This window comes from Hippoglossus stenolepis, chromosome 7 (genome assembly GCF_022539355.2).
Source record: "Hippoglossus stenolepis isolate QCI-W04-F060 chromosome 7, HSTE1.2, whole genome shotgun sequence".
Taxonomy (NCBI): domain Eukaryota; kingdom Metazoa; phylum Chordata; class Actinopteri; order Pleuronectiformes; family Pleuronectidae; genus Hippoglossus; species Hippoglossus stenolepis.
This window is the reverse complement of record NC_061489.1, coordinates 12,573,102-12,592,154: the sequence shown is the minus strand read 5'-3', so window position 1 is coordinate 12,592,154 and position 19,053 is coordinate 12,573,102. Positions and strand designations below refer to the sequence as shown.

The 19,053-nt window shown below is 38.3% G+C and overlaps 1 protein-coding gene across 3 annotated transcripts; it reads left to right on the top strand.

Moving 5' to 3' along the window:
* The first annotated feature begins 904 nt into the window (after positions 1-904).
* kif3a (kinesin family member 3A) lies at positions 905-13,987 on the top strand. 3 transcript variants are annotated; one of them, XM_035161456.2, is made up of 18 exons: positions 905-1,078; positions 1,791-2,067; positions 2,775-2,919; positions 3,626-3,710; positions 3,914-4,019; positions 4,498-4,637; positions 4,776-4,973; positions 5,087-5,261; positions 6,092-6,190; positions 8,247-8,252; positions 9,131-9,287; positions 9,434-9,614; positions 10,773-10,883; positions 11,075-11,200; positions 11,538-11,591; positions 11,702-11,770; positions 11,871-12,001; positions 12,932-13,987. In XM_035161456.2, exons 1-18 carry the CDS (start codon positions 1,073-1,075, stop codon positions 12,978-12,980), a joined length of 2,115 nt encoding a protein of 704 aa, XP_035017347.1. In that variant the 5' UTR covers positions 905-1,072; the 3' UTR covers positions 12,981-13,987. The 3 variants fall into 3 exon arrangements, with proteins under 3 accessions (XP_035017347.1, XP_035017346.1, XP_035017348.1); XM_035161455.2 differs by having other exon boundaries at positions 906-1,078; positions 8,244-8,252; XM_035161457.2 differs by lacking the exon at positions 8,247-8,252 and having other exon boundaries at positions 906-1,078.
* The last annotated feature ends 5,066 nt before the right edge of the window (positions 13,988-19,053 follow it).

The following is a 19,053-nucleotide window of genomic DNA, read 5'->3' as shown; positions in this document are numbered from 1 at the left end:
GAGATACAGGTCTGCTCACTGTCCCCTGTACCAACTTGAAAACCTATGGTGACAAGGCATTTAGTGCGGCTGGATGGGATGGGAGGGAGGTAAGCTGAGAGGAGGGGGGTAGGGCGAGAGGTGAGAGCAGGAGCGGTACAGGGTGGGGGAAGACAGTATAGGAGGGGACTGGGATGTTGTCGATGATGGTTGTTGGATGGTTAAACATATGATAAAAGCAGTCAAAAATCAAAAACTGGTAAGTTTACCATCAAAGACAGTCATTCATTCACAAGTGAGAAGCTGCACCAGTTATTCTTTGGGCAATTTTTGCCTGAAAAAATAAAGACTTACACGAATCAATCATTTTTATTTGTCAATCAACCAATTGAACAAATGATTTATGTTCTAGAGTACGGTTTGTCTTAAAATAAATACTACTACTAATAATAAAAATAATAATACTACCACTACTACCTCTCCTACTAATACAAAATAAAACCACTCCTACTACTACTACTACTAATAATAATAATAATACCACTACTATTAGACCTATGGGAACTGTTGGGTCTCTATATAAATCTAAGGTCTTGACCTTATTATATTATGATTTGGCTCTTAAAATTGAACTGAACTAAATACCTTTTATTATAATTCATTCTTCATTTTGCCATGGATTATTTTGTGTAAAGCACCTTGTAACCTTGTTCAGATAAGGGCTATTCAAATAAAGTTATTATTATTATTATGACTACTACTAAGAACAATAATACCACCACTACTACTAATAGTAATAATAATACCACTGCTACTACTACTACTGCTACTTCTAATAGTAATAATAATCACAATAATAATAATAATAATGCAGTACAGTCATTATAACCAGAACCAGAGCCAACCGGTGTCAGACTCCCTTCCCTTGTACGCATGCGCAGACAGGCTCAGCGCTAACAACAAGCTAACGGCTGTGAGCCTCACATGTAACGGACTCTACGCTGGCATGTACATTCTTCGGATAAGCTAGTTTCCAATGACCGAAGCCTTACGGACACAACGCTTATTCTAATCTCCTCTGTGCAGTCTCACCATGGCGGTAAGTCGCCAGGCCTGTTTGCCTGTTTTTTTTTGTTTTGTTTGGAAGTGCGGTTCCTCCCTTCCTCTACCCCACCCTCCTCTCTGGTGTGATGCTAACCGGTTAGCATCGTTACAGGATGTAATGAAATGGCACCCAGCTCACTGCGCTGGGTTGTTTTTCTCACCTCAAATCATGCGTCAGGACGCGTTAACAATGTGCAGTTTTCACAGAGCATGTTTTCCAAATTAGCTTCTGTGCTAGTTGACATTAGCGTTTCGACGTTAGCAACGCAAGCGTTCGCCTGCCTAGCAACACAGCAAATGGAAAAAAAACCCAAAACGTTCCATAGCTAATACCGTGAGCTAAACGTTGAACAGACACACACACACACACTTGGCTTCTATCTTTCTATAGTTGAGAGGACACTCCTTGAAATAATGCAAGGCAAACATAGCCCCTTGCCCTAACCATAACAACTAAATGCCCAACCTTAAAACCAATTCTTAACCCCCAAACAACCCTATGAATTTGGGAGCATCATCCAAAATATCCTCACAATGATGCTAAAACTATAGAAACACAAACCCTGCTGTGTATCTTTGTACGTATAGTAGTGTTCCAGCTATTCCCTTCTACCCATGTTAGCTAGCTGACATTGTAGTTTAGTGAGTTAACTGTCACTACACATTAGTTGCTCTCCTGTGTCATAACTTAGTTTTTCTTTTCACAGAGTAATAAGCTGGAGAGACAGCAGGAGGTCGGTGATAAAGTCAAGGTGGTGGTGAGATGTCGTCCCTTCAACCAGAAAGAGAAGATGATGGGCCACAAACAGGTCGTCAATGTGGATGAGAACCGTGGGACCATAACTGTCAACAAGCTGGAGAATCCTCATGAGCCCCCCAAGACCTTCACCTTTGACACTGTGTTTGGACCAGACAGCAAACAGCTGGATGTCTACAATCTCACAGCCCGCCCCATCATCAACTCAGTATTAGAGGGTTACAACGGTACATTTAAAAAAATAAAAAAATAAATCAATAAGCCATTGCTGTAAAATCAGGACCCTCACAGTAATGATTGTTGGACACTGTTACAGACCCCGTTCAGACCTGGTATTAACATCTGTCCTAAGGGATCCGATCACGAGTGATCAGCGCTAAGTACAGGTCCTAACCCACTAAAATGTGTCCTGAGATCTGATCAGTCAGACCACATTGGAAGGCGGGGTGAATGCAGATGCCAACTCAACTTACGTCCTCTGAACCGCGACAGTATCACAATGAATCATATTTTACTAATCTCAGTCACCAATGCGTTGCTTTGTTGATGACACATACAAGGTCAAATACTGTGTAAAAACCACATAATTTTGGTCTTGGAACACAAATGGCAGTCATGTTTGCTTATCTATAGAACAGGAAGTGAGATCCGATCACATGTGGTCACAGGAGACACATCCGGGGCAAATTTTAATGCCAGGTGTGAACTGACCAAATTAAGGCTGTCTGCTTGTGATCGGCTCTCTCTAGACGGATGTTAATACCAGGTCTCAACAGCATTCATGGCCTCCTCTACATTTAATCTCTGTCAGATGCTTGCCATCTGTGTTTTTATTGTTAACCCTAATAACTGCTATTGTTTCCTTTTAGTCTTTAATTTTCATATTCCACACTAGCACAGATGGTGTGAACTTACACTCTGCTGCTCATTTCAGGCACCATCTTTGCATATGGGCAAACTGGCACAGGAAAAACCTTCACCATGGAGGGAGTGAGAGCAGTGCCAGAGCTAAGAGGGATTATCCCAAACTCCTTTGCCCATATTTTTGGTCACATTGCCAAGGCAGAGGGGGATACCAGGTAAGAGAGGAATCAGTCAGGGAATAAAAACAATTTTTGGTCTACACAAATGGTTAGCCACTCCCCTAAGTTCAGTTGACAACTACAATGACCCCATTTACATAAATGCCAAATTAATTGAAGGATTTTGTGAAGAGTTAATATTTCTAACATGCACACTCCATCTAAAGCAACAAGCATGACATTACTACTGACACACTGCCTTGGTTTTGCACTGTCATAAATTGAGTAAACATAAATATTGAGCTTAAAGTAAGCATTATCTTTATCGCCACCCGCAAGTAATAACAGCTGTTTAAAAAAAGTCTCCCAGATCAGGAAGTGCTTGTAAATCACACGGAATGGCAGAGTGGCTTGTCATATACAATGCAACTCAAGTGGCGGAGCTCCCTAATTTTCTAAAGATATCAAATATTTGGAAGAAGCATTTAAGGAACAAATTTCCATCTGTGGTGCTCGAGAAAGTTTAGGTCACCCCTTTGAAAAGCAATTTAATTTCTCTTAGATAGAAGCTATTACTCTGACTAGATTGATTATGTGAGATCTTTTTGTTTCTTAATGAAGTCAATCAATATTATCAGAACAAAATTCCCCATGTTAACAGAGCTTCTGTCAAAGTCCACAAGTGTTACAAGTGAGAAAATTATTCACAAAGCCTTTTCTTTCTCCATTTACCTCACGTTTTGTACACATTTTATTCTCACAGGTTTTTGGTCCGTGTTTCATATCTGGAGATTTACAACGAGGAAGTGAAGGACTTGCTGGGCAAGGATCAGATGCAGAGGCTCGAGGTAAAAGGAAATGTCTTTTAAGCCAGAACATACAGTTCAGTGATTAATACTACATCTGTCTAGGAGGATCTTTCATAAAGGCCACAAAAGATATTTTTCAATACGTGAAAAATTGTTAAAAGTGGCTGAGTATATTAAGGTGAATGAACTATTTGAGGTTGATGACAGTTTTCCCTGATAAAAGGTCTATTTTTTATTTAAAGGTGAAAGAAAGGCCAGATGTTGGCGTGTATATCAAAGACCTATCTGGTTATGTTGTAAACAATGCTGACGACATGGACAGGATCATGACAATGGGACACAAGAACCGTAAGTTGAAAGACGGACGTCATGAAGATGGAAATAGAGACCCATAAAATCTAACATGTTATTTTCCACTGAGATATTTACCTGTGTGATATGTAGTACAATCACCACAACAAGCAGCAGCTTACTTGTAAGAAATGGATATTAAAGAGGTTTACACAATCTCGCATTATATACAATATTGAGAGTATTTAGCTGATTGACTTTCATAAATTTAAATTTAATATTCATTTAAGATATTGTTGAGAACTTGTTAAGCATGTGTAAAAAATACTTCACATGATGTTAGTCAGAAACGCCATAAAAGGGAATTTCACAAAGTGCAAAGATAATGATTTCATAAAGATTTTAATTTCCACTCACATTTTAAAGTTCAAAGATAACATGGGATGTTTGGCATATTAGTTTGAGACATTTGGACTCCACTTAACTGATATGAGTCATGTTGTGACGTTTTTCTCTGTTATTTCACTGTGTTCAGGGTCTGTCGGTGCCACAAACATGAATGAACACAGCTCCCGTTCTCATGCTATCTTCACCATCACCATTGAGTGCAGTGAGAAGGGCGTTGATGGAAACCAGCATGTGCGCATGGGAAAACTTCATCTGGTTGACCTTGCAGTATGTATCTGCAGTCAGAAATTTCTCAGCAAAATTAAACTTCGTCCCAGAGAATGCGATCACACTGATTTTATATATGCTTTATTGCACACAATCCATCCAGCCACAACCAATTAATCAACCACCCCCATCCCACAGGGTTCAGAAAGACAGGGCAAGACTGGAGCCACAGGTCAGCGTTTAAAGGAAGCAACAAAGATCAATCTATCCCTCTCCACACTGGGTAACGTCATCTCTGCCCTGGTGGATGGCAAGAGCACGCACGTTCCCTACAGGAACTCCAAACTGACCCGTTTACTGCAGGATTCACTCGGAGGAAACTCAAAGACCATGATGGTACGATGAAAGTTTCAAAACAAGCTTTGGCCAATTCAAAGCATTTTGCCATACTTGATGCTGACATTACAGTTTTTGCCTCACAATTTAAATCTCATACATTTCCTCACCAGTGTGCAAATATAGGCCCCGCAGACTATAACTACGATGAGACCATCAGTTCCCTGCGCTATGCCAATAGGGCTAAAAACATCAAGAACAAAGCCAGGATCAATGAAGATCCCAAGGATGCCCTGCTACGCCAGTTTCAGAAGGAGATTGAGGAGCTGAAGAAGAAACTAGAGGAAGGTAATAATGCTGTTTGGATTTTTTTTTGCTGTAGAATGTATGCTTTTTAAAATACTCAGGTGTTCCTCTTTGAGGGAAAAATAGATACCATAAGAAGAAATTTCATTTTAGATAATTTTGGTTTGATGATTTCACCTAGAGATGGTCTAATACCAATATCAATATTGAAAATCAACCTCAGCTAGTACGCAAATACCATACGCTATATACCAATCTGATACCATGTCTTGTACATGTTATTTGTTTCACCCAAGGTGAAGAAGAAGTGATTTCCACTAGTGTGGTGTTAGCCAGAGCTAGCTAAAATGCCACCAATTTGGCAATATTTCATGCTGGAACAGCTATTTAAAGGAAATAATAGTTGTGTATTCCTAGATTTATTTAGTTGTGTTCTTTCTCAGTTATGACTGTAGAAGTAGATAACATAAGGCAGAATGTACAACAATGACAGCAGCCATCACCTTCATACAGGGTTAGTACCATACAGCTGTTAAAATATGGTATTTAAGTTGTTGTATTTAGATGCAGCTGGTTAGCTGCCTCAGACAGTGTGTTAACACACCTGCAAATGTAACTTTGGTTTGTTTAGATGCTGATGTGGTTCTCACTCTTTCAAGCCTCTATAAAACCACACACTGTCCATCAATGGGTTGTAGCTGCAGTTCTGATTTGTTTATTTCCTCTCGCTCTCAACTGGCACATTGATGATTGATGACTGATATTTCTGTTAACAACTATTTTATTTTAGACTACAAGAATGGAAAAATATATGTGATTTCAATAGCACTTTTGAGACTGCCACTTAAATTGTTGTTGTTGTGTGATTGTAGGTGAAGAGATCTCTGGTTCTGAGGGGAGTGGATCAGATGAGATGGATGAAGGTGATGATGAAGGAGGGGAGGCAGGAGTGGGATGCAGGAGAAGACGAGGTAAGAATATGTGATAAATGCACATGAATATAAATGTGTGGCGCATAGACTGTATATAAAGATGGACGAGATGACAGCTCCCCATAAGTGAAGCCAAATCATCTTTATCGCCACCTGGTGGCTGGCTGCAGTATAGGTCGTAAACCTTACCTCCTCCTCCTCCGTGTAAGTGGAAGAGTCATGGGCCTAACTAAAAAGTCAAAAGCACAAATTAAAATACAATTTTCTTAAAGATGGTTTCTGTCATTTTTTGATGTACTAAGTAGAAACATGTTGTTCAACTTAGTATACAGTCTATGTGCAGTATGACAGCAAATGACTAAAAATCGAATGATGCAATCTTCAAAATGTTGTGTTAATTAGTATTGGATATACATCGGTAGACATAGATGTCTACATGTAGTTCAATCCCTTATTAGAATGATAAGTTATATGAGTCAGATGTAAGGTTGTCAGATAATCATCAAGCTGAAGTTAGTTTCAGATCAGTGGTTATTCTATAAACTCAGGGTTATCATTCATAATCTTCACACCTTTCTCATTTAGGAGTTTCCATACCCTTTACACCTTGCTATGTTTGAGAACAGTTAAAAACGGATGACAGTATGTTGCAATGATGACGCCTTTGTTCCTGTGAGACCATGTTCCAGGATGGTTCATACTGGTCTCTCTCTTTATTTGTCATCAATTTGTTTGCGTGTTTGTAGCATTTGGTGTGAAACAGTTTCTTATCTGTTTATATTCTGTAAATAGTTGGCGTGAGTGAAAGTTGATAATTGAGAGCTACTTGACGGATGTGTTGATGAATGTGTACTGATGAATGCAGTTTTTTCTCTGTAGGGTATGTAGGTGTTTTTTTTAGGGGGATTCCCAGTTTTTCTGGGTTTCTTCTTTGTAGTATTTCCGTAAGTGGGCTTAATGACTTCCTTACCCTTGTGAGTAGGGTGCACAAGATGTATATTATAGTACAGCAGGACTGCATGAAAAATGTGGATTGAACTTATCTAGAGGCCTCATATTACTTTGTATCAGTTGAAAGGTTCCTTGGAGGAAGTAGCATGTTTTTGGTGTTCATCCTGAATATTCTGAGTGTTTTTTAAAGGATTTCTTTTCTTATATCTATTATTTTTCAGTGTCTTGTTTTAAATAATTTATTCTTTTCTTTTTTTTATATATTACATATTATTAAATTTGTATAACTTTTATTACATGTACCCAATAATTGCCGCTCATACTCTCTTTGAATGTGTTACCATCCAGATCCAAACAAGGATAACAAAAAAAATTGAAACAAATTACTCATTGTATTTATTATGTTGTTATATTATTACTTGTTATATTTTTTATATATATTTTCTATCTTTGGAAGGTTGTTCATTATCTTACGAAGAGAGAAATATAATCTATATTGTGTCAACTATACTATTGACACTTGAGCTCTCCTAAATCCTGAGTAGAGTAGACATATGAATGTATTTTGACAATTTATGGATCACATTGCATGTGTGAAAGGGGCTTTAAACTTTCCGTATGTGAGGCAACAGCCCAGATCCCTCCTTTGTTTTCATGTCCCAAAAATGTATTTATTCATTTTTTATTGGATTTACAAAAAAAAGTTGCACACAGATGTTTCGGGACGGATCCCTGAGTTCACACCGGACAGTTTTTGGCACAATAAGCTATTTCTGCACAAAAATCTTTTAACTTTATATCATCAGTTTCAGTTTACACCTCTTCCACACTATATTGTCTGCAGCCCATGTACCTTGAAGATGCAGTTCCCCAACACAATGCTTCATGTTTAATGTAAAGGGGTTTTATAAGATTTTCTCATCTCTGTTCACTGTCACTTCTCCTAAGGCATTTCATAATATTTGGGATTTTTGAGTTTGATCTCACTTTGTCTCTTTCCTTTTTCACATGCAGTGTTCCACTCTATAGAGCCATACAACTTTCAAGATTACTCTGTAATGTGTTGCTCTTTGTGTGTCTCTCTCTCTCCTTCTGGTGCAAATGCCGCCTGTCTGACTTGCTATATACTTCTTAAATCAAGAAGAAAGAGGTTGGTTTGAGAACCTACATGGTCCTACTGTCTCTGCTCTCATAAACTAATGCGCCATGCATAGCTATTTCACTAATTCTGACCGAGCCGACCACAGACTGTTGTTGGCATCTTTCTGTCTGTCGCAATAAGACTGTCACTGCCATGGGACTCATGCTATACATCTTCATAACCATCATGTTGTTTTACAGATTCTTGTAAGTTCCCTTCAATATGAAATTTTGCTTAGAGGTTCAATGTGTAGAATTTAGTGATATCTAGAGGTGAGTTTTCATGTTGCAGCTGAATACCCCTCACCTCACCTTCCCCTTCCAAACATGAAAGAGAACCTGTGGTAGCCTTCAGTTGTTATAAAAACTCAAAAAGTGTTTAGTGTGTCCAGTCTGGACGACTGTAAAAAAAAAAAAGGCAGCCTCTGTAGAGAGGACCCGCTCCCGATGTGAACAGAAAGTATTTAAATATAAAGGGCCCATTCTAGGGTAAAGAAAACAACAATTCGTACAATTTAGATGAAACACACTAGTGAAAACATCACTAGGATTATATTATATAAAATTTCTGCCAATAGATCCCCTTCACCTAAATCTTACACACTGGACCTTTAAACTAACAAGCAAATCATAAATATATGTAGGTGGCTCTCACTGACTCCCTGTTAGAACCAGGGTTCCCTTAAGAAACTCAAAATTCGACTTCTGCTGTGCGACTTACTGAACTAAACTGTAAAAATTAAATGATACTAACACCACAGTTTAAAACTAATCAACATGCTTTTAAACCAGTCTAACTTATATGCGGAAAAGTGCTTGGCATGAGAAGATACAGCGAAAACAACCTGTGAGTAAAGGACACTGTGGTTCCCCTGTGTCTCTCTGAAGGCAGGAAGAAGGTTTCTCCGGACAAGATGGTGGAGATGCAGGCAAAGATCGATGAGGAACGAAAAGCTCTTGAGGCCAAGCTGGACATGGAGGAGGAGGAGAGAAACAAGGCAAGAGCAGAGCTGGAGAAGAGGGAGAAGGACCTGCTTAAAGCCCAGTGAGTCCATTCAAGATATTTGTTTGAAAACCTTGAATATTTTCTTTCACTGTTAGCAGACCTTGCAATAAATGAATGATTATTTCAAGTACTTTATTTATCAAGGATACAGTACCTTTCATACCTGATATAACTCGAACCCTTAGGCAGGAGCATCACCTTCTGCTGGAGAAACTGTCAGCTTTAGAGAAGAAGGTGATTGTGGGTGGGGTGGACCTCTTGGCCAAGGCCGAAGAGCAAGAAAAGCTCTTGCAGGAGTCCAACAATGAACTTGAAGAACGTCGCAGGAGGGCGGAGCAGCTGCGGAGGGAGCTGGAAGAGAAAGAAGTAAGGACAGATAACAGTTGGTATTGTTGTAGGCTACTGGAATATTATCACAATACCCTGCTGTTAAGAAGGCATTGACAAATGGTGCCGTCAAACTGCTGTAACCCCAACCCTAACCCTATGAGTCGTTTCGCGAAAGCGTTGCAGCCTGTGTGTGTAGCCCTCTTCTTCTACTCTCTGCAGGCTAAGTGAGCATGACGCACGTTTTTAGCTTTTATAATGACAACAAGCAGAGAGGCATAGCTGCTAATACAATTGCTCTTGCCGAACGTCCACTGTTTGCCAACGAAGCACATGCAAAGTGAAATATGGTTTTATTTCATTTAAAAACAGTCAGGGCAAACCCATGGTCAGCACAGATCGTGTCTGCAAGATGTTTGAAACCTACTCAGACCAGGAGTGTCAAAAACACAATTGTATGTATGCAAAAACATGCAATAAATCTGTGTATCATTACTTCATTTCATATTCATTTGAAAATCAAAAAATTTAAACAAATATAGCTTTATTTGTCGGACTGATTTCATGTTCAGATCAAAAATATAAAATGTAAAAAACAGGCCTGGGGCCGAATTTGATTTTGATACTTAATTTTCCAGATTTTTGCGATCTGAAAGTCAATCCGAAGGCATAGCTTTCTGTTCTGGTGCCTCACTAATTAATGTTTATATTGATCATTCGTGTTTGTGTTTGGCTTGACACAACATAAATCTGTGCATTATTTACATCATATTGAAAACTCTCAGTAGCTTGAATTAGTGTTTGTATGGGCCCTAACAAAATTCACTTCCGCAGTTAAAATGTGAAAAATGTGCCATCTTCACCCACACACGTCACATCGTTGGTCTACAACCCTGCAATATTTCAGAGCTACCTGGATATGACATCAGAAACCAAAATAGTTTGATTTACAGCATCATTTTGCTTTGTGGTACTTTCTCACTTTCTTCATCTACATGTAAAGTTAATGTTTAGAGAAAAGCCAAAGAGGCATGTCCCTTCAGTTTGAAATAAGCCTGATGTCAGGATATGAAAAATATTTCCTATATATTTTTATATGTATCTATATAGGTTCCTTGTAGCCATGACCACAGACCATAGCTTGCTTGCTGGAGCTTCCTTCTGACTAATCATTGCTCCCTTTCCCTCTTAAAACAGCAAGAACGTCTGGACATAGAAGAGAAATACACAAGTCTACAGGAGGAGGCTCAAGGAAAGACCAAGAAACTGAAGAAAGTATGGACCATGCTGATGGCTGCTAAATCCGAAGTAAGTATAACAGAAAAGCACCTGTCAGGGCTGGGTGGTGTGATATCTAGTGACAATCATATGCTCCGTAGGATCATTTTCATCAAGAATTTGACAGATTATTTCCCAGTCAAAATTCAATAAGATAATTTGTTTTTCTGTCTTTAAAGTGATAATTTTCTAAACTCAGTCCATATCATTTTGTCTGTTAGATGGCAGATCTACAACAAGAAAATCACAGAGAGATCGAAGGCCTCCTGGAGAACATCCGCCAGCTCAGCAGAGAACTCCGGCTCGAGATGCTCATTATAGACAACTTTATTCCCCAGGAATACCAGGTGTGTGTGTGTGTGTGTGTGTGTGTGTGTGTGTGTGTGTGTGTGTGTGTGTGTGTGTGTGTGTGTGTGTGTGTGTGTGTGTGTGTGTGTGTGTGTGTGTGTGTGTGTGTGTGTGTGTGTGTGTGTGTGTGTGTGTGTGTGTGTGTGTGTGTGTGAGAGAGTGAACCACTTTAACTGTATCACATGCACATGCAGCCAGTGTGGCCCGGGCACAGGTGTCCACATTGCAGAAGCACCTTTTTTCCTGCAGGTGCTGCTATTGCAGCTCTGCAGCTGGTGGTGCTTTGCATCAGTGGTAATGTCCTGTTTTTATATTTTCTCATGTTTTTCTGCGTAGGAGATGATAGAGAATTATGTGCACTGGAATGAAGACATTGGAGAGTGGCAGCTGGTGAGCTCCCTTTGCATAACTCGTGTGCACACTGCGAGCTTTGATTTATATATGTTGGCCCTGAGTTAAGGATGACTTGTCTTATTTTGTGTTTTTGTGATGTCGTTCAGAAATGTGTGGCATTCACTGGCAACAATATGAGAAAACAGACTCCTGCTCCAGACAAAAAAGAAAAAGATGTGAGTACAAGAGGATACATTTTGTGTAATGGCTGATATATTTTTCTCTCTGTGCAGTGCATTGTTCACTTCTCTCTTCTCCTGTCTGTTTCTTCTGCAGCCGTTTGAGGTGGATCTGTCCCATGTGTATTTGGCCTACACAGAGGAGAGCATGCGGCAGTCACTGATGAAACTAGAGAGGCCCAGAACCTCCAAAAGTAGCAAGAGTGGTCGACCCAAGACTGGACGAAAGTAATTTACTTTGTACAAAGTGACACCATGTAGTTTCTCAGGGTACAGTGATTGCACCATAGAGTGTTTATAAAGATGGATGTCGCATCTCCACTTCCTCCCACTATCCAAACATTATGCCAAAATATCCAGGATAAGAACGCTGCCATCTTGCGCCAGAAACATAATTTGAACAGATCGCTGGTCAGTCTCAGCTGTCAATCATGACGTTTCAAATAGCTTACTAAAACCAAATATACAGAAAAAATTTGCGCTTGAACATACATCTGTGTAATAAGCACTTCCTGAAATCAACCTTTAAAAAAAATGTGGCATGTACTAGTTTTGTCACATTGCACCGTTTTTGTCCCATCCATTCACATGGAGGCAGTCATTTTGCCCACCTTAACATACAGTCTTTGTTCTGTCTACGTCAACTTGCTTACCACAAGCGTAGGTGCAGTTGGAGGAGTCATTGAGAGACTGCACCTTTCCAAACTCTGGCTTTAGTGCGTCTCAATCCACCTCCTGAAGTAGTTTAAACAATCACCTTTTTCATATCAGGTCTTTTTTTTTGATTTTGCAACATGACGACACTTAGAGTTATTGTTTGTAAATGGCCATTTCTGAAAAGTATTCTGGGGTAACTCAAAGATCAGTCTTTGCCAATTGTAAGTTCTAGGCCATTTGCCATTTTAATGTGTTTCAACAGTTTTTCATGAGTACTTCCGTTAGATTACATAAATAGTCCTATGAGTAAACAGAAGAGTTGCTAGTTGTGGCTGTTTGGCCTGACCCGACCCCACAATTTCTCTGTATAGCATATGGATATCAAGCGTAAGCATGATGCAATCTGCTGTTATCTTAATATTCTCTCATTCTGAGAAATGACAGGGCTGAAAACTTTCTGAGGTTTTTGATTACTCTTATCTTGCTCTCATCTCCCCACAGGAAAAGATCTGCAAAGCCAGACGCTCTTCTCGAATCCCTTCTGCAGTAAAGATGTAGAGGAAGGTCACACATCTCTGCAACTTTCGTTTTACTCTATCAAGATGTCATTAGTCTAAAGAAGTTACTGTTGAACATAATTTAAAAGATTATCTGAATGCACTGCATAGCTGTGAAGATTTAAGTTGTTGTTGTTAGTCGTTGGATTTGTTGTTGGAGGTGCAATAACTATAGAGTTAAGGACTAGTTATTTATATTATAATGTAAGACTTCTTTGAGGATACCCAACATTTTAGTGTCGCTGTGGAACACATTTCAGTTACCTGTTTGAAATTAAGCTCATTTATCTAAGCACCACTACCTTCAAGGGGGAAATCCTCTGTAAACATATTTCACTCAATAGTTCAATGTTGTTTAAAAGTGACCAACAATCTGAAAGCAGCTACAGATTTCTCAGAATGCTGGAAATATATATCGTGCACATAGCTACTGCATTCATAACCTTGAAAATGTGTACTCAGAAGTGTTGTGTGATGAACACAACAGATTAAGTCTTAACTGTTATACTGATTTCCTGTTTTGTGACAAACTGATTGATAACACATGGCCTATAACTGAATTCATAGAGGGTTGCATTTGCGCTTAAACTAAAGCAAATGATTCTTCTCTGAGCACAGGCTGTAGCTTTAGTCCATTAACATGGAGAGAAACATAGTGAACACTAATGTGTGGGATCAACAAGAGCAGAGTATAATTTCACATAGTTCAGTGAAAGATGTGCTTTATACTTTAAGAAGCATAAGGGAGTGCTTGGCTGCCTGCTCTCGTGCCATTTCCTAATCAAAGCTAGTCACAATTTAAATTTTCTAATGTCACCACGCTCTGTGTTTTATTGAGTTAACCCATGAATACTGTATGCCTTAGTATACTACTTTAATGTTATGTTCTGTACTGGAGGCTAACTGACTTTTATTTTGTACCATAAGGTATGCCAGATGTTTACACCCACCAAACCCCTTGATATTTTATTGATTAAATTATTTTACATGTTGGATCTCACACTCTTGTTGAATCTTTCTTTTTCCTGATTGTTTCAGGCTCCTTAAAATCTTTGAATGTCACAATATCATAATACCTATGTACAGCAATTAGATTTAAAATAATTAAATGTCTCATTCATATTCAAGTAGAAAATCTTAAATGTATTAGCATTGTCTTTATAGCCCCGAAACTGTTTAATTCGACTGATTGCTCATTAACAATTACACTTTTATTCATAAACAATAAATTATGGAATCAAGCAAAAGTCATTGGTGCTTAAGCTAAAGTCGAATGCTGTCCAGGTTTAAATGTGACAGAGTGAAGAGATATTCCATCTTTCAGAAATAGAATAGGTCACTGAAATGCTTGAATCTATATTTTGGGCAAATAAAAATAGAGGCTCTGTGAGGCACGTTATATGTGCTGCTGTTTAACGCTGTCTCTCAGTTCTTTGACTTGTAAATAAATGTACAATTCGAGTTGCGTCGCTCAACCTACATAACACATTGTTTTGTGGCAGAGAAGGCAAGAGAGCACAGTCTGCTATCTTCACTGTAGCAAAGGCAGACTGAGAAATGTCCACACATTCAGTTAAATCACCTTTATTTTTTTTAAAGAATAATACTAATAAGTCTGGATCTCTGTGTCCTCAATGGTATCTACGGCCATGTATACAGTATAAACATGCATAGCCGTAGCTACTATTGAGGACACAGAGGTCCGGACCTCTGTATTATAACATTTTTAAAAAAAGGTGATTTAACTTCCTAAAAATAACTTGTACAGCTCCAAAATAGGATGTGCTCCATTGTCTGATCATCACCATCATTGCTTGTGTGTGTATGTGGGCGGTGGAGAGGATCATCTTCTCGTAAATATACAATCTTTGGTCAACGCAATTCTGCTTTCTCCGCTGGTTGTTGTATGCTCCGTTCAATGTAGGGGTTTGGAGGTAAATGATGATGGTCTTCACAAGTGACTGACCTACGCAAGCATATAGTTGCTCTCGACACATCTTAAAATATGCATATTTAGATCGGGGAAATCCCCCCCAAAATACTGGGGATGCTGCCCTTCGGCCCCCGGAAATTGGTCCTCAGTATTGCTTAAATCCTGGTTACGGGACTGTATACATGTTTAATCAAATACAATTATCAGCAATTAAAATACTTGTCAGAGCCAATATAATGTAATAAATATATAGAAAATAGGATACAGAGTTAATCCAACTAGTTTACATATGATACATCATATAAAAATCCTTTCTTACTCACAATTTGTTTTACATAAATAAATATTAACTATGGAAAGCACCTCCTACTAATTATGTAATGTGATGTAACACTAATATTGTCCAGGGTTAGGGTTAGGGCTGAGGAGTTCATGTTTTAGGTGAACTGAGTTAATATCTCCTCCTCTGTGTGGAAGTTTTAAGTCTGAGTTTCTTCTCTTTTCAACCTTTCTGGAGATTCTGTCTTCTTCAGTGGAAGACAGCTGAATAGTTTAACGATATATCACTAAAACCTTAAACACTGTCAATTACTAAATACTTAACAAAAGCTTTATTTTGCAAGTTACCTGCACAGTTCTATTGTCCAAATAGCTGCAACACAGGATCGTCAGAAAACATTCTCTTCAAGGTCCCAACTACATGAACTGAGCTGGGTAAATAACCACATGCTTGAGCTATGAGACATCTTAAACTTAGAATCGTTACACTTTCAGTTAAAATCTTTTAATATCAATTTTCATAGAGTAATGTTTTTTTCATATTTATTTTCTGTAATTCATCATAGTAACTGATTCCTTTATGTTTCTATGTCTGTTCTTTGTTTTAAATCTGTTTTCTGTGTTTTAGTGAATGTGTGCGTGTTTGTATTGATTTGAAACCTCCGATACTTTGCATCTTTAGAGATATTGCATCTCTGTGGCATCTTCCTGGTTAAATAAAGAATAAATAAGTGGTGGAAAAAACTCGAAACCTCAACAACAAACTGCTGCTATGTAATAATTTATTGATATAAAAACACAAGAAAAATAAATTACATTTTATAATAAATAAGAAATAACTTATGCATATTATATGTGTCACTTAATAAAATATGGTCAATGCAAATCCTTCATGTCTTCACTTCGAGTTCATAAGGGAGCATGTCTTGATGCCGTCCAACAATTTGGATAGATGTATATGATGGGTCTTGACCTCGGTACAATTGACAACCTGAAAAGAAACAGCTTTTTAGGAACTAAAATGATGGAGAGCATTTGACATTTTTGACATGAATTTAGTTCTGGAAATTTATAAAAAGGTGGTTCGATCACATAAAAGCTCCTCTTTCTCCTACCTTGCTCTGTATGTTGTACTGCTTCACTAAACGGGTGAGTTTTTCCATCTGGGATAAATTCTCGGACTTCAGAGATTTCTCGACCCAACAGAAATACTCCATCTGTGTAGAGAAGCGCACAGTTAGTAACAGCATCTTGCATCTACTAAGACAGATGCTTTTTACAATAATCTCAATACTTATAAACAAAAGGGTTTCCAACATACCACACAATTTGACTCATGTCCTCTTGCAAACTTCACTTGTTTGTTTGCCAGCTTTGATGACTTAAATGACAAAATATAAAAAATGTTAGTACCCAATTGAACAAACAACCAGATGTGACTTTCATAGTTTACTCACATTGTTCCTCGTCAGGTTAGACACTTCATGGTAGATTTCTTGCAGCCTCATTTGTAGAGTGGGCTCCTTCGCAGTTGCTGAGGAGATAGTCATCATCATCATCATCATCATCATGAGTGTGAAACTTTGAATACTGAAGTTCTTCATGTCTTTGAAATTGGCCGTGGGCTTGCACTGACAGGTTGAGCAGTAAAGCTGAGTAACGTTCAAACTCTTACTACTGATGCTACTTATATTGTCACCATCTATGATCTATGTCACACGTCAGAGGTGGAGGACACCAAATAAGGATTAGGATGATATGTATCTGTGTTACTATCAAATGTTCCACTGGGTGCATATATAGGCCTCTAGTTATCTCTTACCAAGCAGTTTCCAGGTAATGCCAGGCAGGTCATCGCTGGGGGTTAACATATGATGAAGTTTGTTCTGATGTGGAAAGATGTGCAAGAAACTAATCGCCGAACATGACAGCATATCAAATGACAAAATACAAAGTAAACTAACTGTTTCATCATGGCCGCATGCTCACAGATGAATATAATTTAATGGCGCCTTTCCACAGCAGACATTATGAGTTTTCAGAATAACACACGAGGAACTGATGAAATGAATGATGATCCAACATCGTTCCATTAAAGCGAAGTGAACTGCAGCCATTGTTAGGCTAACCAATATCATTAGTAACACCTACAGTGTCATGGCAAAATGATCACGGTGTGTGGGCAAGTGGGAAATTATTTTGAGTCAAGTTTTATAACTTTATCCCACACATTAGGAGGAGGAAAATGTGACAGGGAAAACAAAATCTTGATTTTTAGTTTTACTCTAAATGATAAGACCAACAGCAAACCACAACTAGAATGGCACTCAGCAACGGTCTCTTTCACATGAATTATTTCCTTTGAAAATGGTGAAAATAAGTAGAAGACGCTCTATCTTGCAATGTTAAAGAAAGTCCTGGCTGATTTTAAAAGGTCCCGGATCGAATTGGTTTTCTTTACTGTGGAATGGGCCCTTTATATTTAAATACTTTATATTTACATCGGGAGCGGGTCCTCTCTACTCTGTATGGAGGCCGCCATGTTTTTAATACAGTCGTCCAAACTGGACAAACTAAACACCTTTTGAGTTTTTATTAAAATTGAAGGCTACCACAGGTTCTCTTCCATGTTTGGAAGGGGAGGGTGAGGTGAGGGGTATTAGGCTGCAACATGCAACTTCACCATTAAATAACACTAAATTCTACACCCTGAACCTTTCAATTCAATAGATCCAGATTTTTATTTGTATCTGCACTGAATTACACACACTCAATGGTTAGTCCCCTTAACATGTCATTAACATTTTTACCATTTTTTTCATCGAGCCATGAATTATTCTCCAAAAAACACCCTGTCTCGCAATTTCAAAGAAAGTTAAAAAAAATTCCTGGATCAAAATTTTAACAGACGATGAAACCATAAAAGATATATCTGAAAATAATAGAAATATCACTAAAGATAATTTAATTAATTACTACTGCTAGTAATCATATCTGTTATTGAAAAGGCAGACCAACTGAGAAGTAAATGAAAATGCAGCATTTTTGTTTGACTGTCTGAAGTCTGAACGGTGTCACTAAAAACCAAGAGAGAGACTCCCTTCTGAATTGATACAGTTAATATCATTGCACACAAGCACATTCACATCGTATTTTACATTTATTATTTCAGCAGCAGGATAGTTTTTACTGTTGCACCACCAGCTGACAAACCTTGAGGAAGAGCCCCATCTTCAGGTAGTCATCTGCAAGTTTTAGAATTCACAATATTCACAGCACAGCAATTTGTTTAACGAGGCACAATGGAGGCCATGAGAGTGGGAGACACTTTCAGTACAGGAATCAAGTTCTCTGACCTGTGCACAGTTATTGCAGTTGTAATGTGAAACTTCAGGGTACAATTTTGTACAAAATACCATGACAAACTCATCAAATCCATTGAATAAACCAGTGAGTCCCCACATTTTCCGCTTGTGACCCCTTATAAATGAGTGATGCACCATTTGAACTGCTTAGATAACTGTCTGAGTCTGAATTAAGACATTTTCAGAATAGTCTGCTTTCATATTTACATACTTAACTTCAATGATCACTCTCTTTTTCACAGGTTTCAACCAAACATGAAAAACTTGAATAATACTTAAACCAAGAAAAGGAGATGCATGTCTCCTCAATACAGTGCAGATGTCTTGTTGAGCATGAAAGTAAATAAGTAAGTAATTTGGGTTTTAACATAACATCTGATCATTTTTGATTATAATGTTACTGTTTTAATCTGACTAACATGAAAAGATAATCTATGTTTATGCTATAGGCCTATGTATTGCAGACCTGCTTTACCAAGTATCTTTCTG